Source organism: Chrysemys picta, chromosome 17 (assembly GCF_011386835.1).
Source record: "Chrysemys picta bellii isolate R12L10 chromosome 17, ASM1138683v2, whole genome shotgun sequence".
Lineage (NCBI taxonomy): Eukaryota > Metazoa > Chordata > Testudines > Emydidae > Chrysemys > Chrysemys picta.
The window spans coordinates 23,066,498-23,089,191 of NC_088807.1; the positions used below are offsets into that span (position 1 = coordinate 23,066,498).

Here is a 22,694-nt window from a genome sequence, read left to right on the forward strand (position 1 = left end):
GGCCCCGAATCCCCCGCGCCGGGACCCCCCTAACCCCCCCCGGGGGCCCTGAATCCCCCACGCCGGGACCCCCCCATAACCCCCCCCGGGGGCCCTGAATCCCCGGGCCGGGACCCCCCATAACCCCCCCCGGGGGCCCTGAATCCCCGGGCCGGGACCCCCCCATAACCCCCCCCCCGGGGGTCCTGAGTCCCCCGGGCCGGGACCCCCCCTAACCCCCCCCCGGGGGCCCTGAATCCCCCGGGCCGGGACCCCCCCATAACCCCCCCCCCCGGGGCCCTGAATCCCCCCGGGCCGGGACCCCCCCCCCATAACCCCCCCCCCCGGGGCCCTGAATCCCCCGCGCCGGGACCCCCCCCATAACCCCCCCCCGGGGCCCTGAACCCCCCGCGCCGGGACCCCCCCCATAACCCCCCCCCGGGGCCCTGAACCCCCCGCGCCGGGACCCCCCCATAACCCCCCCCCCGGGGCCCTGAACCCCCCGCGCCGGGACCCCCCCCAAAACCCCCCCGGGGCCCTGAACCCCCCGCGCCGGGACCCCCCCCATAACCCCCCCCGGGGCCCTGAATCCCCCGCGCCGGGACCCCCCCATAACCCCCCCCCCGGGGCCCTGAATCCCCCGCGCCGGGACCCCCCCCATAACCCCCCCGGGCCCTGAACCCCCCGCGCCGGGACCCCCCCCATAACCACCCCCCCCGGGGGCCCTGCATCCCCCGCCCCGGGACCCCCCCATAACCCCCCCCGGGGCCCCGAATCCCCCGGCGCCGGGACCCCACCCCATAACCCCCCCCCGGGCCCTGAACCCCCCGCGCCGGGACCCCCCCCATAACCCCCCCCGGGGCCCTGAACCCCCCGCGCCGGGACCCCCCATAACCCCCCCCGGGGCCCTGAATCCCCCGCGCCGGGACCCCCCCCCATCACCCCCCCCCCCGGGGCCCTGAATCCCCGCGCCGGGACCCCCCCCATAACCCCCCCCATAACCCCCCCCCGGGGCCCGAATCCCCCGCGCCGGGACCCCCCCCCATAACCCCCCCCCGGGGCCCTGAACCCCCCGCGCCGGGACCCCCCCCATAACCCCCCCCGGGGCCCTGAATCCCCCGCCCGGGACCCCCCCCATAACCCCCCCCCCCGGGGCCCTGAATCCCCGCGCCGGGACCCCCCCATCACCCCCCCCCCCCGGGCCCTGAATCCCCCGCGCCGGACCCCCCCCCCCATCACCCCCCCCCCGGGCCCTGGAATCCCCCGCGCCGGGACCCCCCCCCATCACCCCCCCCCCCGGGGCCTGAATCCCCGCGCCGGGACCCCCCTAACCCCCCCCCCCCGGGCCCTGAATCCCCCGCGCCGGGACCCCCCCCCATAACCCCCCCCCCGGAGCCCCGAATCCCCCGCGCCGGGACCCCCCCATAAACCCCCCCCCGGGCCCTGAATCCCCCGCGCCGGGACCCCCCCCCATCACCCCCCCCCCCGGGCCCTGAATCCCCCGCGCCGGGAGCCCCCCCCATCACCCCCCCCCCGGGGCCCTGAATCCCCCGCGCCGGGACCCCCCCCCATCACCCCCCCCCCCCCGGGGCCTGAATCCCCCGCGCCGGGACCCCCCCCTAACCCCCCCCCCGGGGCCCTGAATCCCCCGCGCCGGGACCCCCCCCATAACCCCCCCCCCGGAGCCCCGAATCCCCCGCGCCGGGGACCCCCCCCCTAACACCCCCCCCCGGGGCCCGGAACCCCCCGCGCCGGGACCCCCCCCATAACCCCCCCCCCCCGGGGCCCTGAATCCCCCGCGCCGGGACCCCCCCCCATCACCCCCCCCCCGGGGCCCTGAATCCCCCGCGCCGGGACCCCCCCCCATCACCCCCCCCCGGGGCCCTGAATCCCCCGCGCCGGGACCCCCCCCCATCACCCCCCCCCGGGGCCCTGAATCCCCCGCGCCGGGACCCCCCCCCATCACCCCCCCCCCCCGGGGCCCTGAATCCCCCGCGCCGGGACCCCCCCCCATCACCACCCCCCCCCGGGGCCCCGAATCCCCCGCGCCGGGACCCCCCCTAACCCCCCCCCCCGGGGCCCTGAATCCCCCGCGCCGGGACCCCCCCCCATAACCCCCCCCCCGGGGGCCCTGAATCCCCCGCGCCGGGACCCCCCCTAACCCCCCCCCCCGGGGCCCTGAATCCCCCGGGCCGGGACCCCCCCCCATAACCCCCCCCCCGGGGCCCTGAACCCCCCGCGCCGGGACCCCCCCCATAACCCCCCCCCCCGGGGCCCTGAACCCCCCGCGCCGGGACCCCCCCCATAACCACCCCCCCCCGGGGCCCTGAATCCCCCGCGCCGGGACCCCCCCCCGTAACCCCCCCCCCGGGGGCCCTGAACCCCCCGCGCCGGGACCCCCCCCCGTAACCCCCCCCCGGGGCCCTGAATCCCCCGAGCCGGGACCCCCCCCATAACCCCCCCCCCGGGGCCCTGAATCCCCCGGGCCGGGACCCCCCCATAACCCCCCCCCCGGGGCCCTGAATCCCCCGGGCCGGGACCCCCCCATAACCCCCCCCCCCCGGGGCCCCGAATCCCCCGCGCCGGGACCCCCCCAGACCCCCCCCCCCGGGGCCCTGAATCCCCCGGGCCGGGACCCCCCCAGACCCCCCCCCGGGGGCCCTGAATCCCCCACGCCGGGACCCCCCCATAACCCCCCCCGGGGGCCCTGAATCCCCCGGGCCGGGACCCCCCATAACCCCCCCGGGGGCCCTGAATCCCCCGGGCCGGGACCCCCCCATAACCCCCCCCCCGGGGCCCCGAATCCCCCGCGCCGGGACCCCTCCAGACCCCCCCCCGGGGCCCCGAATCCCCCGCGCCGGGACCCCCCCCAGACCCCCCCCCGGGGCCCTGAATCCCCGCGCCGGGACCCCCCCATAACCCCCCCAGGGGGCCCTGAATCCCCCGCGCCGGGACCCCCCCATAACCCCCCCCCCGGGGCCCTGAATCCCCCGCGCCAGGACCCCCCCTAACCCCCCCCCCCGGGGCCCTGAATCCCCCGCGCCGGGACCCCCCCCATAACCCCCCCCCGGAGCCCTGAATCCCCCGCGCCGGGACCCCCCCATAACCCCCCCCCTGGAGCCCTGAACCCCCCGGGGCCCCCCCATAACCCCCCCCGGGGCCTGAATCCCCCGCGCCGGGACCCCCCCCATACCCCCCCCGGGGCCCTGAATCCCCCGCGCCGGGACCCCCCCAGACCCCCCACCCCCGGGGCCCTGAATCCCCCGCGCCGGGACCCCCCCAGACCCCCCCCCCGGGGCCCTGAATCCCCCGGGCCGGGACCCCCCCTGACCCCCCCCCCCGGGGCCCTGAATCCCCCGCGCCGGGACCCCCCCTGACCCCCCCCCCGGGGCCCTGAATCCCCCGCGCCGGGACCCCCCCTAACCCCCCCCCCCGGGGCCCTGAATCCCCCGGGCCGGGACCCCCCCATAACCCCCCCCCCGGGGTCCCGAATCCCCCGCGCCGGGACCCCCCCATAACCCCCCCCCCCGGGGTCCCGAATCCCCCGCGCCGGGACCCCCCCCATAACCCGCCCCCCCGGGGCCCCGAATCCCCCGCGCCGGGACCCCCCCCCATAACCCCGCCCCCCGGGGCCCCGAATCCCCCGCGCCGGGACCCCCCCCATAACCCGCCCCCCGGGGCCCCGAATCCCCCGCGCCGGGACCCCCCCCATAACCCCCCCCCCGGGGCCCCGAATCCCCCTGGCCGGGACCTCCCCATAACCCCCCCCCCCCCGGGGCCCCGAATCCCCCGCGCCGGGACCCCCCCCATAACCCCCCCCCGGGGTCCTGAATCCCCCCGCGCCGGGACCCCCCCCCATAACCCCCCCCGGGGTCCTGAATCCCCCCGCGCCGGGACCCCCCCATAACCCCCCCCCCCGGGGTCCTGAATCCCCCCGCGCCGGGACACCCCCCGCATAACCCCCCCCCCGGGGCCCTGAATCCCCCGCGCTGGGACCCCCCCATAACCCCTCCCCCGGGGCCCTGAATCCCCCGCGCCGGGACCCCCCCCATAACCCCTCCCCCGGGGCCCTGAATCCCCCGCGCCGGGACCCCCCCCATAACCCCCCCCCCGGGGGCCCTGACTCCCCCGCGCCGGGGCCCCCCCCATAACCCCCCCCCTGGGGGGCCCTGAATCCCCCGCGCCGGGGCCCCCCCCATAACCCTCCCCCGGGGGGCCCTGAGTCCCCCGCGCCGGGGCCCCCCCCATAACCCCCCCCCCGGGGCCCCGAATCCCCCGCGCCGGGACCCCCCCCCCCCCACCATAACCTTCTCCCCCCGCCCCCTCCCGGGGGCCCTGAGCATTGGCCTGCTAAACCTAGGATTGTGAGTTCAACCCTTGAGGGGGCCATTTAGGGATCTGGGGCAAAAATCTGGGGATTGGTCCTGCTTTGAGCAGGGGGTTGAACTAGAACCTCCTGAGGACTCCCATAGACCCCCAGGACTCCCCCATTGAGCCCTGGACTTGACTGGGACCCACAGCGACCCTTCCCCCCGTTAGGGACTCCCTAAGGCCCCCCAACCAGACTCCTGGGTTCTCTCGCCACCTCTGCCACTGCCTGGCCATGTGACAGTGGAGGGGCGAGTCCCTTCTCGTGCCTCAGTTTCCCTCCTCTGAAGTGGGGCCCAGGGTGAGGAATTGTAGGGGCGAAGGTGCATCCGGCGCATGGAGGCGGAGGGGCTCCGCATGAACCTGGGGTGGGTGGATGTCCTAGCGGCTGTGGCCCCCGTGGGCCGCTCTCTGGGCAGGCCACGGCTGGTGCGGCTCCTGGCGTCGGGCTGACCTGGCCGCCGGATGGGTGAAAGCACCATGGAGGTGGCTGGGTGGCAACGTGCCAAGGCCCGGGCGGAGTGCTCCATCTCCGTGCCATGGCGGGTGTCAAGCGTCGATAGCAACTGGGGGGAGCGGGACGTTTCTGGTACCTGGGTGACAGAATTTCTAACCCGTGTATTGCGGGGCAGTGGGGCAGGGAATGGGGCCTGGGGCCTGTCCCCTCTAAGAGGCGCAGGCTCCCATGTAGCCCCAGGGCAGGGACTGGCTGGCTCAGGGGGGTGGGGAATGGGGCACGGGGGTGTCTTTCGTTCCAGTCGGGACTCTCATCATTAATCACGTTTCATTCACCAGTGCCCAGGCTCTGATGTGCTAGGTGCTGTACAGAGTAGCACAGTCCCCTGCCCAAAGCACTCAGCAGCTAAATACTCCTGCTAGGAGCTGAGACCTGCCGGGGGCCGAGTGGGGTCAATCTGGAGTGACTCCCCCACCCCGCACAATCTGGGTCTGAAATTGGAGTGTAATCAGCGTAACCTCAGTGTGTCTCCAGCCCTCCCCTCTCTTTCATTCGCCACCCAGCCGGGTTTCCATAAGCCCCGTGCCAGGCAGGCATTATTCTAAGATAGCGACTGTTCAGCCTTTGCTGGTAGCAGCCGGCTCAGTGCTGGTCCGGGGAGCCCCAAGTTCAAATCTCACCATGGAAGGGCCGGTGGGCGGTGCCTCGGTTTCAGCTTTGGACTCTCCCATGGCGGTGCTGCTGGGGCCGTTTGGAAGGGCAGGGAGTGGGGGACGCGCACGGGCCTGCACCGGGGAGGCTGGGTCCCTGCCCAGCTGAGATCGGGGCCCCATCATGCCGGGCGCCGCCCAGACCCAGCGAGAGGGTCCCTGCCCAGCTGAGATACGGGCCCCGTCGTGCCGGGTGCCACCCAGACCCAGCGAGAGAGGGTCCCTGCCCAGCTGAGATCAGGGCCCCGTCGTGCCGGGCGCCGCCCAGACCCAGCGAGAGAGGGTCCCTGCCAGCTGAGATCAGGGCCCCGTCGTGCCGGGCGCCGCCCAGACCCAGCGAGGGGGTCCCTGCCCAGCTGAGATCAGGGCCCTGTTGTGCTGGGCGCTGACCAGACCCAGCGAGGGGGTCCCTGCCCAGCTGAGATCAGGGCCCTGTCATACCGGGTGCTGCCCAGACCCAGCGAGGGGGGTCCCTGCCCAGCTGAGATCAGGGCCCTGTCATACCGGGTGCTGCCCAGACCCAGCGAGGGGGTCCCTGCCCAGCTGAGATCAGGGCCCCGTCGTGCCGGGCGCCGCCCAGACCCAGCGAGGGGGGTCCCTGCCCAGCTGAGATCAGGGCCCTGTTGTGCTGGGCGCCGCCCAGACCCAGCGAGAGGGTCCCTGCCCAGCTGAGATCAGGGCCCTGTCATACCGGGTGCTGCCCAGACCCAGCGAGGGGGTCCCTGCCCAGCTAAGATCAGGGCCCTGTCGTGCCGGGTGCTGCCCAGACCCAGCGAGGGGGTCCCTGCCCAGCTGAGATCAGGGCCCCGTCGTGCCGGGCGCCGCCCAGACCCAGCAAGAGGGGGTCCCTGCCCAGCTGAGATCAGGGCCCTGTCGTGCCGGGTGCTGCCCAGACCCAGCGAGGGGGGTCCCTGCCCAGCTGAGATCAGTGCCCCGTCGTGCCGGGCGCCGCCCAGACCCAGCGAGGGGGTCCCTCTGCCCAGCTGAGATCAGGGCCCCGTCGTGCCGGGCGCCGCCCAGACCCAGCGAGGGGGGTCCCTGCCCAGCTGAGATCAGGGCCCCGTCGTGCCGGGTGCCGCCCAGACCCAGCGAGAGGGTCCCTGCCCAGCTGAGATCAGGGCCCCGTCGTGCCGGGCGCCGCCCAGACCCAGCGAGAGGGTCCCTGCCCAGCTGAGATCAGGGCCCTGTCATACCGGGTGCTGCCCAGACCCAGCGAGGGGGTCCCTGCCCAGCTGAGATCAGGGCCCTGTCATACTGGGCGCTGCCCAGACCCAGCGAGGGGGGTTCCTGCCCAGCTGAGATCAGGGCCCCGTCGTGCCAGGTGCTGCCCAGACCCAGCGAGGGGGTCCCTGCCCAGCTGAGCTCAGGGCCCCGTCGTGCCGGGCGCCGCCCAGACCCAGCGAGGGGGTCCCTGCCCAGCTGAGATCAGGACCCCGTTGTGCCGGGCGCCGCCCAGACCCAGCGAGAGGGTCCCTGCCCAGCTGAGATCAGGGCCCTGTCATACTGGGCGCTGCCCAGACCCAGCGAGGGGGTCCCTGCCCAGCTGAGATCAGGGCCCTGTCATACTGGGCGCTGCCCAGACCCAGCGAGGGGGGTCCCTGCCCAGCTGAGCTCAGGACCCTGTTGCGCCAGGCGCTGCCTAGAGCCAGCCGCAGGCTGTGCACAGGCAGGTCCCCGAGGCTAAGGGGCAGTGTGGGGCGCCGGCGGGGAGCTGGAGGCGGAAGGTTGGGGTTCTGGGGTGTGGCCCCCGCCCCTCGCACGCTCTGTTCTGCTCTCCTGTCACTGTCTCTCTCCCCTTCTGCAAACCCATTTCCTGTCGCTTCCGTTACTCTTGCAGCGCCCAAAGCCGGCCGCCCGGGGACCCAGGCCTCCGCAGCTGTATCTGCCGGCCTCGTGCTTCCCCTGCCCGGCGCGGCCTGGCTGGGCTCTGGAGGGAAGCTGGCTGCCGCAGGGGTAGGGCTGCGAACGGGGCTGCGTGGGCGGGAGGGGGGGGCCGGAGCCTGTTTGTTAACCTTGCGGCGATGGCTGTTAGCCTCACCCGGGAGGGAGGCTGGCCTAGTGTGAGGGCGTGGGAGAGCTGCGTGTGAGCGCTGGCTCCAGGGCGGCTGCTGAGTCCACGCTGCGCGGGGCGCGTGGGGGTGGGGGGGGGTGTCCTGCCTTCATCTGTGTAGGTTCAGGCCCAGGGCTGTGTCTTGTCTGTGCAGCGCCGGGCGTGATGGGGCCCTGATCTCAGTTGGGCAGGGGGGACGGGATGTGTGTGTCTGTGCAGCGCCTGGCGCGCTGGGGCCCTGAACTCAGACATTTCTAACATGAACAGGTTGGTGAGTGGGGGGCCCGCAGGGCATGTGATGGACGGGCCCTCGTCCCTGCTCCCCCCGTGCACCATGGTTTGAGGGTCGCCCCCCTTCCTGATTGTGAGCCACTCCCTGCCCCCAGCCGCTGTGGGTCTGAGCTGGTCTCCCCTGCTGGCCTGGGACTGATCAGAGCATCCCTGTAGGAAACCGGAGAGAGATCTGGGTGGTGGTGGGCGCTGGCTCCCATCCGGCCCCAGGGCAGGGACTGGCTGGCTCAGGGGGCAGGGAATGGGGCCCAGGGCTTTCCCCTATGGGGTGCCGGCTCCCATCCGGCCCCGATCAAGTTGCAGGAGGGGGGTGTCTATGAAGCATCTGGCCCTTGTCGACGTGTGTGTGTGGGGGTGTCCCTGATCTCTGTCGTTGCCCCAACCTCACCTGTCCAGATCTCTAGGGCAGAGTGTGTGACTGACCCACGTGGGGCTGAATTCGGGGGGAGGGAGGGAACTCCGAGGGGAGGGGTGGGCCCTTGGGCAGAAGGGGTGGTCCGGGCTGGGGACTGGCCTCCCCGAGCCCGGAGTTCGGTCGCCGCCTGTGCTGTGGGGGATCTGTGGCCGCTGACCCCCCCTTTCCGCGCCCCCCCGCAGGGCGCCATGTTCTGGAAGTTCGACCTGCACTCCAGCTCGCACATCGAGACGCTGCTGGAGCGCGCCGACCTGACGCTGCGGGAGCTGCTGGATGAGGACGATGTGCTGCAGGAGCGCAAGGTGGTGAACCGCCGGCTGCTGGACTTCCTGGTGCAGCCGCAGCACATGGAGGCGCTGGTGACCTGCGTGACCGAGGAGCCCCCTGCCGAGCTGGACGAGCGGCTGCGCTACAAGTGAGGGGCTGCGGGGCGGGAGTGAGTGGCACCGGCAGGGCTGGGGAGCCCAGGGCCGGGCTAGCAGGGGGCTGCGGGTCGGGAGTGAGGGGCACCGGCAGGGCTGGGGGGAGCCCAGGGCTGGGCTAGCAGGGCTGCGGGTCGGGAGTGAGGGGCACCGGCAGGGCTGGGGGAGCCCAGGGCTGGGCTAGCAGGGGGCTGCGGTTCGGGAGTGAGGGGCACCGGCAGGCTAGGGGGGCTGGGCTGGGCTAGCAGGGGGCTGCGGGTGCTCATGTCCCCTCCCCCGCAGGTACCCCAGCGTGTCGTGCGAGATCCTGACGTCGGACGTGAGCCCGATCACGGACGCGCTGGGTGAGGACGAGGGGCTGCTGCGGCGTCTCTACGGCTTCCTGCAGGGCCACGGGGTCCTGAACCCGCTGCTGGCCAGCTTCTTCAGCAAGGTCATGGGCATCCTCATCAACCGCAAGACAGACCAGGTGTGCCGGGCGGCCAGCCCCAGCCTCCCCCTGCCTCGGTTTCCCTTCCGCCTGCCAGCTCTTGGGGCCAGGACTGGCTGGCACGCCACCTCTGTGCAGCGCCTGGCACGATGGGCCCCCGATCCCAGCCGGGGTGTGTGTGTGGGGGGGGGAGAGGGGGTGTTACCAGAATCCCACTAATAGCCTGCCAGTAGCTGGCCCCCTTTGAGCTGTGGAGGGGGTGGCCCCTCTCCGTAGCACCCCCCCCCCCCCGGCGCAGGCGGGAGACCGGGCTAGATGGGCCCAGAGTTGTGGCCGTTGCTGCCCCTCAGACCTGTGCCGCTGCCCTTGAGTGAGACGGGCTCATCCGGACCCCCGGCCCCTCCCAATCACTGCGGCACCTCTGCCCGTCTAGCCTGGCGTCCCGGCTGCCTGTTCCCTCCTCATCGGCCGAGGCAGCTCAGGCCCCGAAGCTGGGCGGCCCCGGTGGTGGGGGGTTCCCCAGGCTAATGGGGGCTGGCCCGCACCTTGCAGATTGTGGCCTTCCTGCGCAAGAAGGACGATTTCGTGAGCCTGCTGCTACGGCACATCGGCACCTCGGCCATCATGGACCTGCTGCTACGCCTGCTGACCTGCGTGGAGCAGCCCGTGCTGCGCCAGGACGTCTTCAATGTAAGGGCGGGGCTTCCCGCTGGCCACGCCCCTTCGTGTCTGCTGGCCCCGCCCCTGGACACCCACTGCCCCGCCCCTTCGTGTCCGCTGGACCCGCCCCTAGGCACCCACTGCCCCGCCCCCTTCGTGCCTGCTGGACCCGCCCCTTTTTGTCTGCAGGGGCCCCTGCTCCGTCTCACTTGCTGCCCTGTGTCCAGCCCCACATCCTGCCCCACGTCTCATTGGCTACTCCAGGGCTATCTCACTCCATTGGTAGAAACTGCCTTGGTGCCTTCACACCCCCCCCCCCCCCCCAGCTTCAGCCAGGCTGAGCCGGGGATACCCAGCCCCATAACTAACTCATGGGTGGGGGGGCCCAGGACATGGGGCCTGCGAGTCGGGAGTGAGGGGCACGGGCAGAGCTGGGGGGGAGGGGGGAGCCCAGGGCTGGGCTAGCAGGGGCTGCGGGTCGGGAGCGCGGGGCACCGAGACGTGCTGTTCCCTTCACAGTGGCTGAACGAGGAGAAGATCGTGCAGAGACTGATCGAGATGATTCACCCTTTGAAAGACGACAATGTGAGCGGCTCTGTACGGCCTGCGCCTTGGGGGGCGGAACATGGCGGGGACAGCTACGGGTGGGGAGCTCCCAGCCCCCCTGCTCTAACCACTAGACCCCACTCCCCTCCAGAGCCAGGAGAGAACCCAGGAGTCCTGGCTCCCAGCCCCCCTGCTCTAACCACTAGACCCCCCCTCCCCTCCCGTCCCAGAGCCAGGGAGAGATCCCAGGAGTCCTGGCTCCCAGCCCCCCCTGCTCTAACCACTAGACCCCCCCTCCCCTCCCAGAGCAGGAGAGAACCCAGGAGTCCTGGCTCCCAGCCCCCCCGCTTTAACCACTAGACCCCCCTCCCCTCCCAGAGCCAGGGAGAGAACCCAGGAGTCCTGGCTCCCGCTGCCACCAGTCCTTACTGCGATGGGGGTCCATTCCTTTAAGCCAGCAGCTCCGATGGGGCGTGGCAGAGGGACTGGCCCCGCCTCCCACTACTTGGCCCCGCCTTTCCCATCGCCCCGGTAACCGGGTCTCTTCCCCCCCCACCCCAGCAACATTCCAATGCCGCCCAGTCCCTGTGTGACATCATCCGACTGAGCCGGAGCAGATGATGCAGATTCAGGACAGCCCCGAACCTGACCAGCTGCTGGCCACGCTGGAGAAGTGAGTGTGGGGCTGTGGGGCTGCGGGTCGGGAGTGAGGGGCACCGGCTGGGCTGGGGGAGGGGGCAGCCCAGGGCTGGGCGAGCAGGGGGCTGGGGGAGGGGCTGAGGGGCACCCGCAGACCTGGGGGAGGGGGCAGCCCAGGGTTGGGCTAGCAGGGGGCTGTGGGTCGGGAGTGAGGGGCACCGGCAGACCTGGGAGAGGCGTCCCGGCCCTCCCAGTATCAACCCAAGTTAACGATGGCGAAGCAGAAGCACGAAGCTCCCAGCCCATGAGCCAAGGACCCTCACCCGGTGCTGAGACGCGGCCCCTGGGGGGCGGGGGGCAGGGCTGGGTCCCCAGGGGATGGGGTGTTTGGGGACTCCTCAGCCAGGCGTCAGGGACCCGGGGATCCCCTCGGCCGGCCCCCCTGACTGGGGTGGGGTCGGGGTGTTGGGGCCCCCCCGCAGGCAGGAGACCCGGGGATCCCCTCGGCCGGCCCCCCTGACTGGGGTGGGGGCGGGGTGTTGGGGCCCCCCCGCAGGCAGGAGACCCGGGGATCCCCTCGGCCGGCCCCCCTGACTGGGGTGGGGGCGGGGTGTTTGGGGACCCGGGGATCCCCTCGGCCGGCCCCCCTGACTGGGGTGGGGGCGGGGTGTTGGGCCCCCCCGCAGGCAGGAGACCGTGGAGCAGCTGCTGGGGAACATGCTGGCGGGCGAGCGGGACGAGTCCGTCATCGTCAGCGGGATCCAGGTGCTGCTGACGCTGCTGGAGCCGCGCCGAGCCAGGTGAGGGGGCGGAGCTGGCGGGAGGGGGGGGGCCAGCCAGCCGCCCCGCCCGCGCTCACCCCTCGCTCTGCCCCCTGCAGGTCCGAGGCTGGGGGGATGGGCAGCTTTTACTGCCCCCTGGAAGGGCAGCTGGAGCTGGGGCCTCTGGGCTCGGACGGCAGCGCCTGCCAGGCCAGCCCCAGCACCCTGCTGGCCCTCAGAGGTTACCTCCGGGACTTCCACCAGCTGCTGATCGACCCCCCGAAGGTAATAGGCCCCCGGACTCCGGGGTTCCATCCCTGGCTCTGGGAGGGGAGTGGGGGCTAGTGGTTAGAGCAGGGGGGGCTGGGAGCCAGGACTCCTGGGTTCTGTCCCTGGCTCTGGGAGGGGAGTGGGGTCTAGTGGTTAGAGCAGGGCGGGCTAGGAGCCAGGACTCCTGGGTTCTTTTCCTGGCTCTGGGAGGGGGTTGGGTGTGGCTGCCCGGACGCCTGGGTTCTCTCGGCTGTGCTAACCGCTGCGCCCCACAGCGGCCGGCCCTGCAGATGACGTGGGGGCTGCTGGACCCGCCGCTGGGGAACACGCGGCTGCAGGTGGTGAAGCTGCTGGGCAGCTCGCTGGGTGCCGGCGACGCGGGGCTGCAGGAGGAGCTGCTGGGCTTGGACGCCCTCAACACCATGCTGGTGAGTGCCAGGGGCGGGGTCAGCCAATGGGAGGGTAACGGAGGGCAGGGCCAAGATCGTGGAAGTCAGACCAGGGGCCCATCGGCCCTGGGGTCCTTTCCCCCCCCCCACCCCGCCGGGTCAGAGCCAGGGGCCCAGCCCCCTCCATCCCGCCCCGGGTCAGAGCCACGGGCCCATTTAGCCTGGTATCTGGTCAGCGCTCGTCCTGCCTGGCGACGGGAACGGATGGTGCAGGAGGTTTCGGAGGGGACGAGTTTACTTTGATTTCTGCCCCATGGTTAAAAGACGAAACCAGGGCACAGCCCCTGGAGTCCAGCTCCAATCCCAGATCTGGGAAGGAGATTGCTTCACTTCCTGTCCCAAAGCGACCAGCTCTACCACCAGCCCCCACCCCAGAGGGGCTGCATCCCAGCACCGGGCGAGTGGTCCCCGTATACCCAGCCCTCCCTCCCCACCCCAGAGGGGCTGCGTCCCAGCACTGGGCGAGGGGTCCCCGTGTACCCAGCCCCCCCACCCCGCCCCATCCCAGAGGGGCCACGTCCCAGCACCGGGCGAGGGGTCCCCGTGTACCCAGCCCCCCCACCCCGCCCCATCCCAGAGGGGCCGCGTCCCAGCGCCGGGCGAGGGGTCCCCGTGTACCCAGCCCCCCCACCCTGCCCCATCCCAGAGGGGCCACGTCCCAGCACCGGGCGAGGGGTCCCCGTGTACCCAGCCCCCCCACCCTGCCCCATCCCAGAGGGGCCGCGTCCCAGCGCCAGGCGAGGGGTCCCCGTGTACCCAGCCCCCCCACCCCATCCCAGAGGGGCCGCATCCCAGCGCCAGGCGAGGGGTCCCCGTGTACCCAGCCCCCCCACCCCGCCCCATCCCAGAGGGGCAGCGTCCCAGCGCCAGGCGAGGGGTCCCCGTGTACCCAGCCCCCCCACCCCGCCCCATCCCAGAGGGGCCGCGTCCCAGCGCCGGGCGAGGGGTCCCCGTGTACCCAGCCCCCGGCGGCTCGGCGCCACAGCCAGGCTGGTGCCCGGTGTCCCTTGCAAACGCTGCCCCGAGCTCCGTCTCTCCCTCTTTCTCGCCCAGGACCTGTATTTCAAATACACCTACAACAATTTCCTGCACGCCCAGCTGGAGGCGTGTCTGAGCACCCTGCTGCGGGCCGGCGCCCCCCCTGAGGACTCGCAGCCCCCCCCAGACAGCCCCGTCGTCAAGCATGTGAGTGGGGGGGACCCTCGAAGCTCCCGGGGGGTGGGGGTGGGGGGGAGGAGGGGCAGCCCAGTGTGGGCAGGATCTGCAGTCGCCTTCTTCCTCCAAGGTTATAACTGGCCCCAGGGATAGAACCCAGGAGTCCTGGCTCCCAGCCCCCCTCCCCCTCTAACCCACTGGACCCCACCCTCTCCCAGAGCCAGAGATAGAACCCAGGAGTCCTGGCTCCCAGCCCCCCTCCCCCTCTAACCCACTGGACCCCACCCTCTCCCAGAGCCGGAGATAGAACCCAGGAGTCCTGACTCCCAGCCCCCCCACCCCCCTGCTCTAACCACTAGACCCCACTCCCCTCCCAGAGCCAGGGAGAGAACCCAGGAGTCCTGGCTCCCCCCCCCCCCCCCCCCCAACCAGCAGTGCCTCCTGCTCCCCAAGTCAGCGTTGGGCCCCGTCTCTGCCCCGCCCGGCCATGACCCGCTGCCCCCTTCTCTCCCGCCCCTGCAGCTGCTGCAGAAATGCCGCCTGGTGCACCGAATCCTGTCGGCCTGGGAGGAGAACGAGCAGACGCAGTAAGTGGTGGGTGGGGGTGAAGAGCGAGACACCCCCACACGACGCGGGGGGAACCCAGGAGTCCTGGCTCCCAGCCCCACCAAACCCCACAGCCCTCCCAGAGCCGGGGAGAGGGGTGGAGCCCAGCTCTCTTGAGCCATGTGCTGGGGTGGACGGTGTGGGAGCGCCCCCTAGTGCCCGGCCCTGACTGCTGGGGAGAGCGCCCTCTGTGGAGCCCCCCGCCCCGCTCCCTGCAGCCCAGCCCTGCCTGGGGGGTGGGCGCTGCGGTGACTCCCGGCCCTCGGGTCCCGTTGCAGGGCAGCCGGAGGCCGGCGGAGGGGGTACATGGGCCACCTGACGCGCATCGCCAATGCCCTCGTCCAGAGCTCCGAGAAGGGCCCTCATGTCGCCCTCGTGGGGCAGCTGCTGAAAGGTAGGTGCGGGCGGCCTGCGTGGGGCGCCGGGCCAGCGCTGGGCACAGAACCGGCTTCCTGCCTGGTTGTGGGCTGCGGTGACCCTTAGTGGGCGGTCAGTGGGGCGCCCTGTGCTGGGGGTGTGGGGCCGGGAGGGTGTGGATAGGGGCTGGGGCCCCCGGCTCTGTGGCTGTTCCCTGCCCCCCGGGGCAGTGGTGTGGAGCTGTGGCGGGGAGCTGCCGCCCATGGGGGGGCGCCATCTCACCCCGGTGCCCCTGCCGTGACAGAGCTGCCGGAGGAGGAGCAGGAGCGGTGGGAGAAATTCGTCTCGGGGCCCCTGGCAGAGACCAACAAGAAAAACGTGGTGGATCTGGTGAGTTTTCTCCCCCCCCCCCCAACCCCACAGGCCCATCCTGCCCGGTGCTACCCCCACGTCTGTCCAGCTCTCCGCTCCGATGCCAGCCCCCCCGGTCAGCCCCACGTGCCCACTGGCTTCCTGCCCTGTGCCAACTACCGTGGAAGCCGCGAGCCCATCCTTGCTCTAGCGTCAGCTCCGTCTTGTAGCAGGGAGTTCCGCCGCCTAACGCCTGAGCATTGTCCCGGGGCTCTGTCACATGTTCTGAGGGACCCACCCGGCTGGTGCTGCCCCCCATGGCTGGGAGGTGTCGGGGAGAGGGATGGGACTCACTGCCCCCCCGCCCCCGTACCATGACCCTAACGAGCCCCGGTGCCCCCTACAGGTGAACATGCACAATCTGCACTCGTCCAGCGACGATGAGGAGAACGACCTGAAGGAGTTCAACTTCCCCCAGGAGGCCGTGCTACAGCAGGTGGGTCTGCCCCCCCCAGAGCCAGCCGCGTCCCAGCGCCGGGCGAGGGGTCCCCGGATACCCAGCCCCCGCGCCCCACCCCAGAGGGGCCACATCCCAGCGCCGGGCGAGGGGTCCCCGGATACCCAGCCCCCCTGTGCCGGATGCCCGCCCAGCTTCTGTCTGTCTGTGTCTGTCCATCCTCGCCAGGCCTTCGTGGATTACCAGATGCAGCAGGTGACCTCGGCCTTCATCGACCACTTCGGCTTCAACGACGAGGAATTCGGGGAGCAGGAGGAGAGTGTCAAGTGTGTGTCTGCCTGGAACCCCCCCTCCTCCCGGCCCGTCCGCATCCGCTGCCCCACACTCGCTGAGGGGGTGCACTAGGGAACAGGGCCACTAGGTGGCACCAGATCCACCTTCTCTGCTGTGGGCCAGGAGCCAGGACTCCTGGGTTCTCTCCCCGGCTGTGCCATGACTCCTGTCGGTGCCGCGCCTTTTGGGGTGACCCCCCCCTCCCCCCCCGGCTCATTCACTCTAACTGGAGGTTCTGCGCAAACGAACCCCTGTGCTTCCGGGGGGACGCTGAATGTGTGCTTCTAACCCAGCTTTGCACACGGTATCCCGTTGGCCCCCCTGCCTCCCCGGGGACCCCATGTGGCGGGGGGCTGTGAGACGAAGTAGGGGAGTAGTCCGGGACAGGCTGACACCTCATAACCCCTCTCCTTGGCTTCCTGCCTCCCCGGAGACCCCGCGTAGAGCAACAGGGCAGCGTCACATCAGACCCCCCACCACCACCACTGCCGTGGGACCAGGGTGCTGGCAGTAGCGCCCCCTGCCTGTTGAGCAGCCCCCCCTTGGTGTGGGGCACCCCAGCCCCCCCACAAACCCCTCTCGGCTTCATGTCTCTGCTTCTCTTTTTCTCTCCGCTGCCTCCAGCGCCCACTTCCGCCAACTCAAGAGGTAACAACCCCCCCGCACCCCCCTCCCAGACCCCCGGCAGGGGCATGTGACACCAGCCGGACCCCTCCCCATCCCCGAGAGCAAGGGGGTGGAGAGGAGAACCCCATTTCAACCCTTCCGGCCCTTTCAGGAAATCCTGCCATCGGGGACTCAGTTGGGCACAGATCCAGGCAACGCGGGGTTAACCGTCCCAGCAGCCCTTGGGGCCCCAACTGCCCTCATGCACCCCCCACCCGCCCGGGCTGGCACCCCCTTTCCTAGCACATGGGAGGGGAGTGGGGTGTGGTGGTTAGAGTGGGGGGGGGGGGCTGGGAGCCAGGACTCCTGGGTTCTCTCCCGGCTCTGGGAGGGGAGTGGGGTCTAGTGGTTAGAGCTGGGGGGGCTGGGAGACAGGACTCCTGGGTTCTCTCCTGGCTCTAGGAGGGGAGAGGGGTCTAGCAGCAGCCCCTCAGCAGCTGGTCTCTTCCCAATGCTTGTGGTGGGGAGTGGCCAGCGGCACCCCCCGTTTGATGCGGGAGCGGCCGCCTGTCATGGTGCGTTCTCTGTTCCAGCGCCCCCTTCGACAGGACGGGCAGCCTGAGCTTCTCGCTGAGCGCCGACGACGACAGTGTGAGTGCCCCCCCCGCCCCGCGGCCTCGGCCCCGCCCCCGATGTCCCCCTGGCTCTGCGTCCCAACCCCACTGCCCCCCTCCCCACCTTCCCTAGCTCCGCATCACCCCCCGCCACGCCTCTGCTGTGCCCTCTGCCCTTCTCTTAACGCCTGCGCCACCCTCCCATGGTGCCCCCCATTCCCAGCATCACCTCGCCGAGCGCCGATGACAAGCGCATGAATGTTCCCCCCCGTGGCCACCCCCTTGTCGTCGTCCCCGTCATGCCCCCAGCCGGTACCCTGACTCTTCCCCCTTCCCCCAGCCCAACTCCAACCTGTTTGAAGTCTGCTACAAGGAGCGGATCCAGCAGTTTGACGATGACGACTCGGACGGGGAGGACGCCTGGCAGGAGAAGGAGCTGGGCTACTCGGGGGGGCCCCCGCAGCCCGCAGGGCCCAGGTACTGGCCCCCAGTGACTCCAGGGGGGCAGGCACGGGGCCTCCTGGTCTCGGGGGCAGCCAGGATGCCTGGGTTCTCTCCCTGCCTCTGGGAGGAGAGTGGGGGCTAGTGGTTGGAGCAAGGGGGGGCTGGGAGCCAGGACTCCTGGGTTCTCTCCCCAGCTCTGGGATAAATACCAGGTTGGATGAGCTCATGGATCTGATCCGGGAGGTGGGGAGGGGACGGTGTAGATGGGCCCGGCGGGGCTGATCCGGGATGGGGCGGGAGGCTGGGGTAGATGGGCCCAGGGGTTGGGTCTGGGAAGGGGGCGGGATACCCGGGTAGATGGGCCCGGGGGGCTGATGCCGGCCCATTCTCTCCCTGCGGCAGGAGCTGTGGCAGCACGGACAGCGAGGGCAGCCGGGACTCGGAGGAGGAGGAGGGCGAGGAGGAAGACGCTGGCGGGGGCGTGGAGGACGGAGGAGGAGGAGGCGGTGGCGAGGCCGAGGGTAAGACCCCAGTGGAGAACGAGGTGAATCCAATGGTGGGGGGGGGAGGGCGGAGCCAGAGGAGAAGGTTGGGGGGTGGCTCTGGGTGGGGTGGTGGTGTCTAGGTCACGTATGTAAATTAGGTGGTGCATATTCATCAAACATGCAAATCAAGGCCTCACTTCCTACTTTCGGTGGTGGCCAGCCCAAGCCGCTGCGCCCGGTGGGTGCCGGTGTTGCCCGCTGGCACCAGGGAATCGGAGCAAGGGGCGTCTGCCCGGCCCTGACCCCGCTCTCTGCTCTCCCTTCTCAGGGGCCAGCCCTGACCCGGTGCCTGCAGAGCCCCCCGCTCCGCTTCCCCCCAACGGCGGGGTGGACACTGGGGTGGCTGTGTGGGACAGGCCCGGCTCGGACGCCTCCCGCCCCCCCACAGAAGGGAGCTGGGCCCTGTATACAGACACCCCAGCGCTAACCAGGTGAGACCCAAGCCCCTCCGCCCGCCGCAGGGCGGCCTCATCTTCATTGGCCTCGGGGGGGCACCAGCTGCTGTGGAAGACGGGATGCCGGGGTCGATGGGCCCATGGCTCGGGTCTAGGGAGGGGGCTGGAGGCCGGGGTCGATGGGCCTGTGGGTTGGGTCTGGGGAGGGGGTGGGAGGCCGGTGTCGATGGGCCCGTGGCTCGGGTCTGGGGAGGGGGCGGGAGGCTGGGGTCGATGGGCCTGTGGCTCGGGTCTAGGGAGGGGGCGGGAGGCCGGGGTCGATGGGCCTGTGGCTCGGGTCTGGGCTGGGGAGGGGGCAGGGGGCCGGGGTTGATGGGCCCGTGGGTCGGGTCTGGGCTGGGGAGGGGGCGGGAGGCCGGGGTCGATGGGCCCGTGGGTCGGGTCTGGGCTGGGGAGGGGGCAGGAGGCCGGGGTTGATGGGCCTGTGGGTCGGGTCTGGGCTGGGGAGGGGGCGGGAGGCCGGGGTCGATGGGCCCGTGGGTCGGGTCTGGGCCGGGAAGGGGGCGGGAGGCCGGGGTCGATGGGCCCGTGGGCCGGGAAGGGGGCGGGAGGCCGGGGTCGATGGGCCCGTGGGCCGGGAAGGGGGCGGGAGGCCGGGGTCGATGGGCCCGTGGGCCGGGAAGGGGGCGGGAGGCCGGGGTCGATGGGCCCGTGGGTCGGGAAGGGGGCGGGAGGCCGGGGTCGATGGGCCCGTGGGTCGGGAAGGGGGCGGGAGGCCGGGGTCGATGGGCCCGTGGGTCGGGAAGGGGGCGGGAGGCCGGGATCGATGGGCCCGTGGGTCGGGTCTGGGCTGGGGAGGGGGCGGGAGGCCGGGGTCGATGGGCCCCGTTGGTCTGGAACGGGGAGGGAGGCTGGGGGTCGAGGGGCCCGTGGGTCTGACTCAGTTGGGGGCGTATTTCTGCAGCCCGTCAGACGCCCCGTCAGGCTCTGCCCAGGGACCCCACCCTCAGGAACCGACAAGCAGCAATGTATCTTCGGGGGGAGGTGAGTGTCACCGCGGCAACCTGCCCCCCTCCCCCCAGCATTGACCCCTGGGCTGTGAGCCCTGGGGTGGCCGTGGGAGCGGGGCGGGGGTTGCATCACCTTTCCACCACCAGCCCCCGCGGTGGGGGGTCTTCCTTGGGGGGGCAGGGGCAGGGATCTTGAGCCCATGGGTCTGAGCTAAGTCGGGGGGAGGGTGTCTGGGCCTGTGGATCCGGGCTGGGGGGAGGTTGGGCCCATGGGGCTGGGGGGGAGTGGGGGGGGCAGAACGACCGCATTGATGGGCCCCTAATGCTCCCTCTCTCCAGCAGCCCCCCCGGAGCCCCCCCGTGCGGAATCGCCCTGCGAGAGCAGCGACCCGGCGCTGAACGGCCAATCGGCACCTCCGCCCGCCCCCGCCGCAGCCAGGCCAAAGTAACGCCGAGGGGGAGGGGCAAACGCGGGGGTGCCAGCGCCCATGGGCGGGGAGGGCGGGGGGAAGGGTGCCCTAGGACATGGCTGAACCCGGGGGTGGGGCTTGTGGGGTGGGGGAGGAGCCAGCCCTGGCCCCACCCCTCACCCAGCTGTTTCTCCCCCCCCCCCCCCAGCACGGAAGGGGCCCCCCTATCTACCTCTGACGCCAGCCAGCGGCTCCCGGGGGCCGCGGCCGCCCCGAAGGCGGAGAACGGCGCCCCCCAGAGGCAGCAGCAGCCGGCAGCCAGGTGAGCCCAGAACACCCCCCCCCCCCCCCCGAGGAGCGCTCAGCCGGTGGGGGGTCAGCTCGATGGGGGGCTGCCTGGTGGGAGGGGCTCAGTAGGGGGGATCCCCCTCAGGATCGGGGGGGCACTCTAGCCTGTGACCCCATCAAATCCTGTGCATGGGGGGGTGTTAAATTGGCCTAGGCTGGGGCGATGGGCCCTGGGTTGGGAGGTCCGGGCAGATGGGGTGGGGGGGGTCCCCGATTTGGGAATGGGGGGGGGCGATGGAACAGTGATGACCCCCCCCCCGTCCGTCTCTCTCTCCTCCCCAGATAAAGCTCGCAGAGGGCGCCTGGGGAAGCTGCTGATCGTGGGGGGCTGGGGGGAGCCTCCCCTCCCGGAGCCCGCCCCGCCCAAGGAGAGCCCGTTCCCATGGGTGGGGGCAGCACAGGACGGGAGGCACAGTCTCCCCCATCACAGGATGCTCATGGCGAGACAGCTGAGCCCCCCCCCCCGGCAGGCTGGTGTGAGCCCCCCCGTCCCCCCCCCCCCTTTTTGCACTGAAATCGGCGGCAGGGCGACGGAATTGAAAGCGAATCGTTGGGAGAAGTGACTCTGGGAAGCACTAACCCCGCCCCCCCCCCCCGGCCCCCACTTCCCATGCCAGCCCCCCACTGTGCTTCCAACCCCCCCCCCCCCCCCCCCCAGCCTGCCCCATCTCCCCCCTCTGCTCCCCTGGCAGCCAGGCATGGGAAGGGGGGCCCCTCCCCACACAGATTAGATTTTAAACCCCCCCCCCCGTCCCCCCAGGTTCCAGCATAAGCACAACACCAACTCTACCCCCCCCCCCCCCCCCATGTCGGGTCCAGGGCCTCAGCCAGGGGTGGGGCTGTACCCCCCCCAGAGCCCAGCTTAGTTGGGGGGGGAGGGGGGAGGGAGGCTGAGGGTGGACATGGTGGGCGGGACTAGGAGCTGTTGGGGGTGGAGCCAGGGAGTGTTGGGGGCGGGGTTGGGCATGGGGAGGTGGGGCCCATGGGGAGGTGGGGAGTGCAGTGGGTCGGGCTGGGGAGGTGCGGGGGGGGCACTACAAGGGAGGGGTGGAACTCAGGGCTGTGGGACAGATCCGTGTCCCTCCCTCCCAGAGCTGGTTCTGTGACCCTTTTAACCCCATGTTTTCCGCTCCCCCTTGTTATTTATTTCCCTGGCCTGGGGGGCTGGAGCTGCCCCGTCTCCCCCAAGCAGAGGTGTTGGGGGGCAGAGATGGGTCACGCCCCAGGAAACAGCACCGGCCGGTCAGAGTGGAGGAAGGAACAAGTGGTCTCCACCACCCCCCCCCCGGGTACTTTTCAAGTGGGGGAGGGGATGCGAACAGCCCACAATGCACCTGCCCTTTTGGACACCTTCCCCCCCCGCCCCCCCAGTGGCCTCCCCTCCTAGATCCCACTGCTAACACCAGCACCGGCTCAGACCACAGCCCATCTGCGGGGGAGCAGGGCCGCCTGCCCCCCACCTCCACGGGGACCACAATGGTGCCTGGACCCCCAGCTGTCGTGTCGTCCCCCCCCCCCCCCCCTCCCGGCAGAAGGTCTAGGAGGGCCCCAGCCCAACCTCCGCTCTGATGGTCTCCCCCTCCATTTGCCCCTGCGGGGGAGTTAACTCTTTGTCCCCCCCTTCCCCACAATTGTGGGGGGGTATCTGGGTACCGAGGGGCAGCTCCCTCCCCCATGGTAGGGGCTCAGGTCCCTCAGCCTCCCCAAACCCACCCTGTAGCAGATCTGGCGGGGGGCATACGGTACAGAGAGGGGGTCTCTTTCCCTCCCCACCTCGGGTTTCGGGGCCCTTCAGGAGTGGGGGAAGGTTTATGGGGACCTAGGAAGTTCCTTGCCCCCATAGCTCAGGCTGTAGCGCATGGGGGGCTAGGGGTCCTCCACCAATCAGCAGGTGTCAGCTGAGGGGCTGCCCCCCCCATCCCTCCCTCCACACTGATCTTCCCGGCCTCTCCAGAGAGGTTCTGCATTGCACTAGTTTTGGGGGGGATCCCAGGTGCTTGGGGGGGGGGGGGTGAGGCTGGAAGGGAGGCGTGGGGTCTGATTCCCTCCCCTTGCACAAAGAGACTTTGAAACAACACAACACCCCCCCCCCCCCCGCATGGCCCCTGGCTGGGAGGAGACGGGGCCAGACGCCGGGCCAGATGGGCCTGCGACGCACCTTTCTCCTTTTTAAAAGCACTGAATTCCCCCCCCCCGGCCCCCTCCCAAAGTCAGCAGTAGCCAACAGTGATGTCCTGGTAGCCATCCCCCCTCCCCCGGCTACCCCTTTAGTGGCAATATTTAAAAGCTCTTAAACAGGAACCAAATCAAGTGGCCTTTTGGGGGTTGGCCCGGGGCCTCCCCGGCCGGCGACCATCCCCCCTGTTTCGTGGGTCCCCGGCTCGTCTCTTTTGTTATTCCAGATGAAAATAAAAAACAATGGTTAAAGCCTGAGCGTGCCGCGGCCTCCTTCCTGGGGGGCGGGGGGGGCAGCACGCCGTGCGGGGCCCAGCCCCAGGGATTGCACCCAGGAGCCCGGGCTCCCAGCCCCCCTGCGCCCCACTCCTCCCAGCAGCTGCCTCCCTGTTATCAGCTGGTGCTGGGTGGGGATGAGGCGGGAGAAATCGATTTTATGTC

General features: G+C 71.7%; 2 protein-coding genes across 2 annotated transcripts in view; one reads left to right on the top strand and one right to left on the bottom strand.

Annotated features, from left to right (window-relative positions):
- LOC135976223 (uncharacterized) overlaps positions 1–3,488 on the bottom strand; it is a gene marked incomplete at its 5' end in the record, with an annotated part of 4,220 nt that extends 732 nt beyond the window's left edge. Inside the window, 3 exon segments of the mRNA XM_065570977.1 lie at positions 2,900–2,986; positions 3,404–3,455; positions 3,458–3,488. Of these exon segments, the coding sequence (XP_065427049.1) occupies positions 2,900–2,986; positions 3,404–3,455; positions 3,458–3,488 (170 nt within the window).
- Positions 3,489–4,692: 1,204 nt separating this feature from the next.
- PPP6R1 (protein phosphatase 6 regulatory subunit 1) lies at positions 4,693–22,511 on the top strand. Its single transcript, XM_065571610.1, is given in 25 exon segments — positions 4,693–4,715; positions 8,453–8,685; positions 8,975–9,161; positions 9,675–9,812; positions 10,302–10,367; positions 10,890–10,938; positions 10,941–11,001; positions 11,654–11,767; positions 11,848–12,013; positions 12,274–12,426; positions 13,501–13,632; positions 14,125–14,189; positions 14,487–14,602; positions 14,870–14,955; positions 15,323–15,412; positions 15,602–15,699; positions 16,331–16,354; positions 16,906–16,963; positions 17,267–17,403; positions 17,773–17,891; positions 18,184–18,346; positions 19,275–19,354; positions 19,660–19,765; positions 19,939–20,052; positions 20,361–22,511. Coding segments are annotated over 24 exon segments (2,553 nt in total). The 5' UTR covers positions 4,693–4,715; positions 8,453–8,458; the 3' UTR covers positions 20,365–22,511.
- The last annotated feature ends 183 nt before the right edge of the window (positions 22,512–22,694 follow it).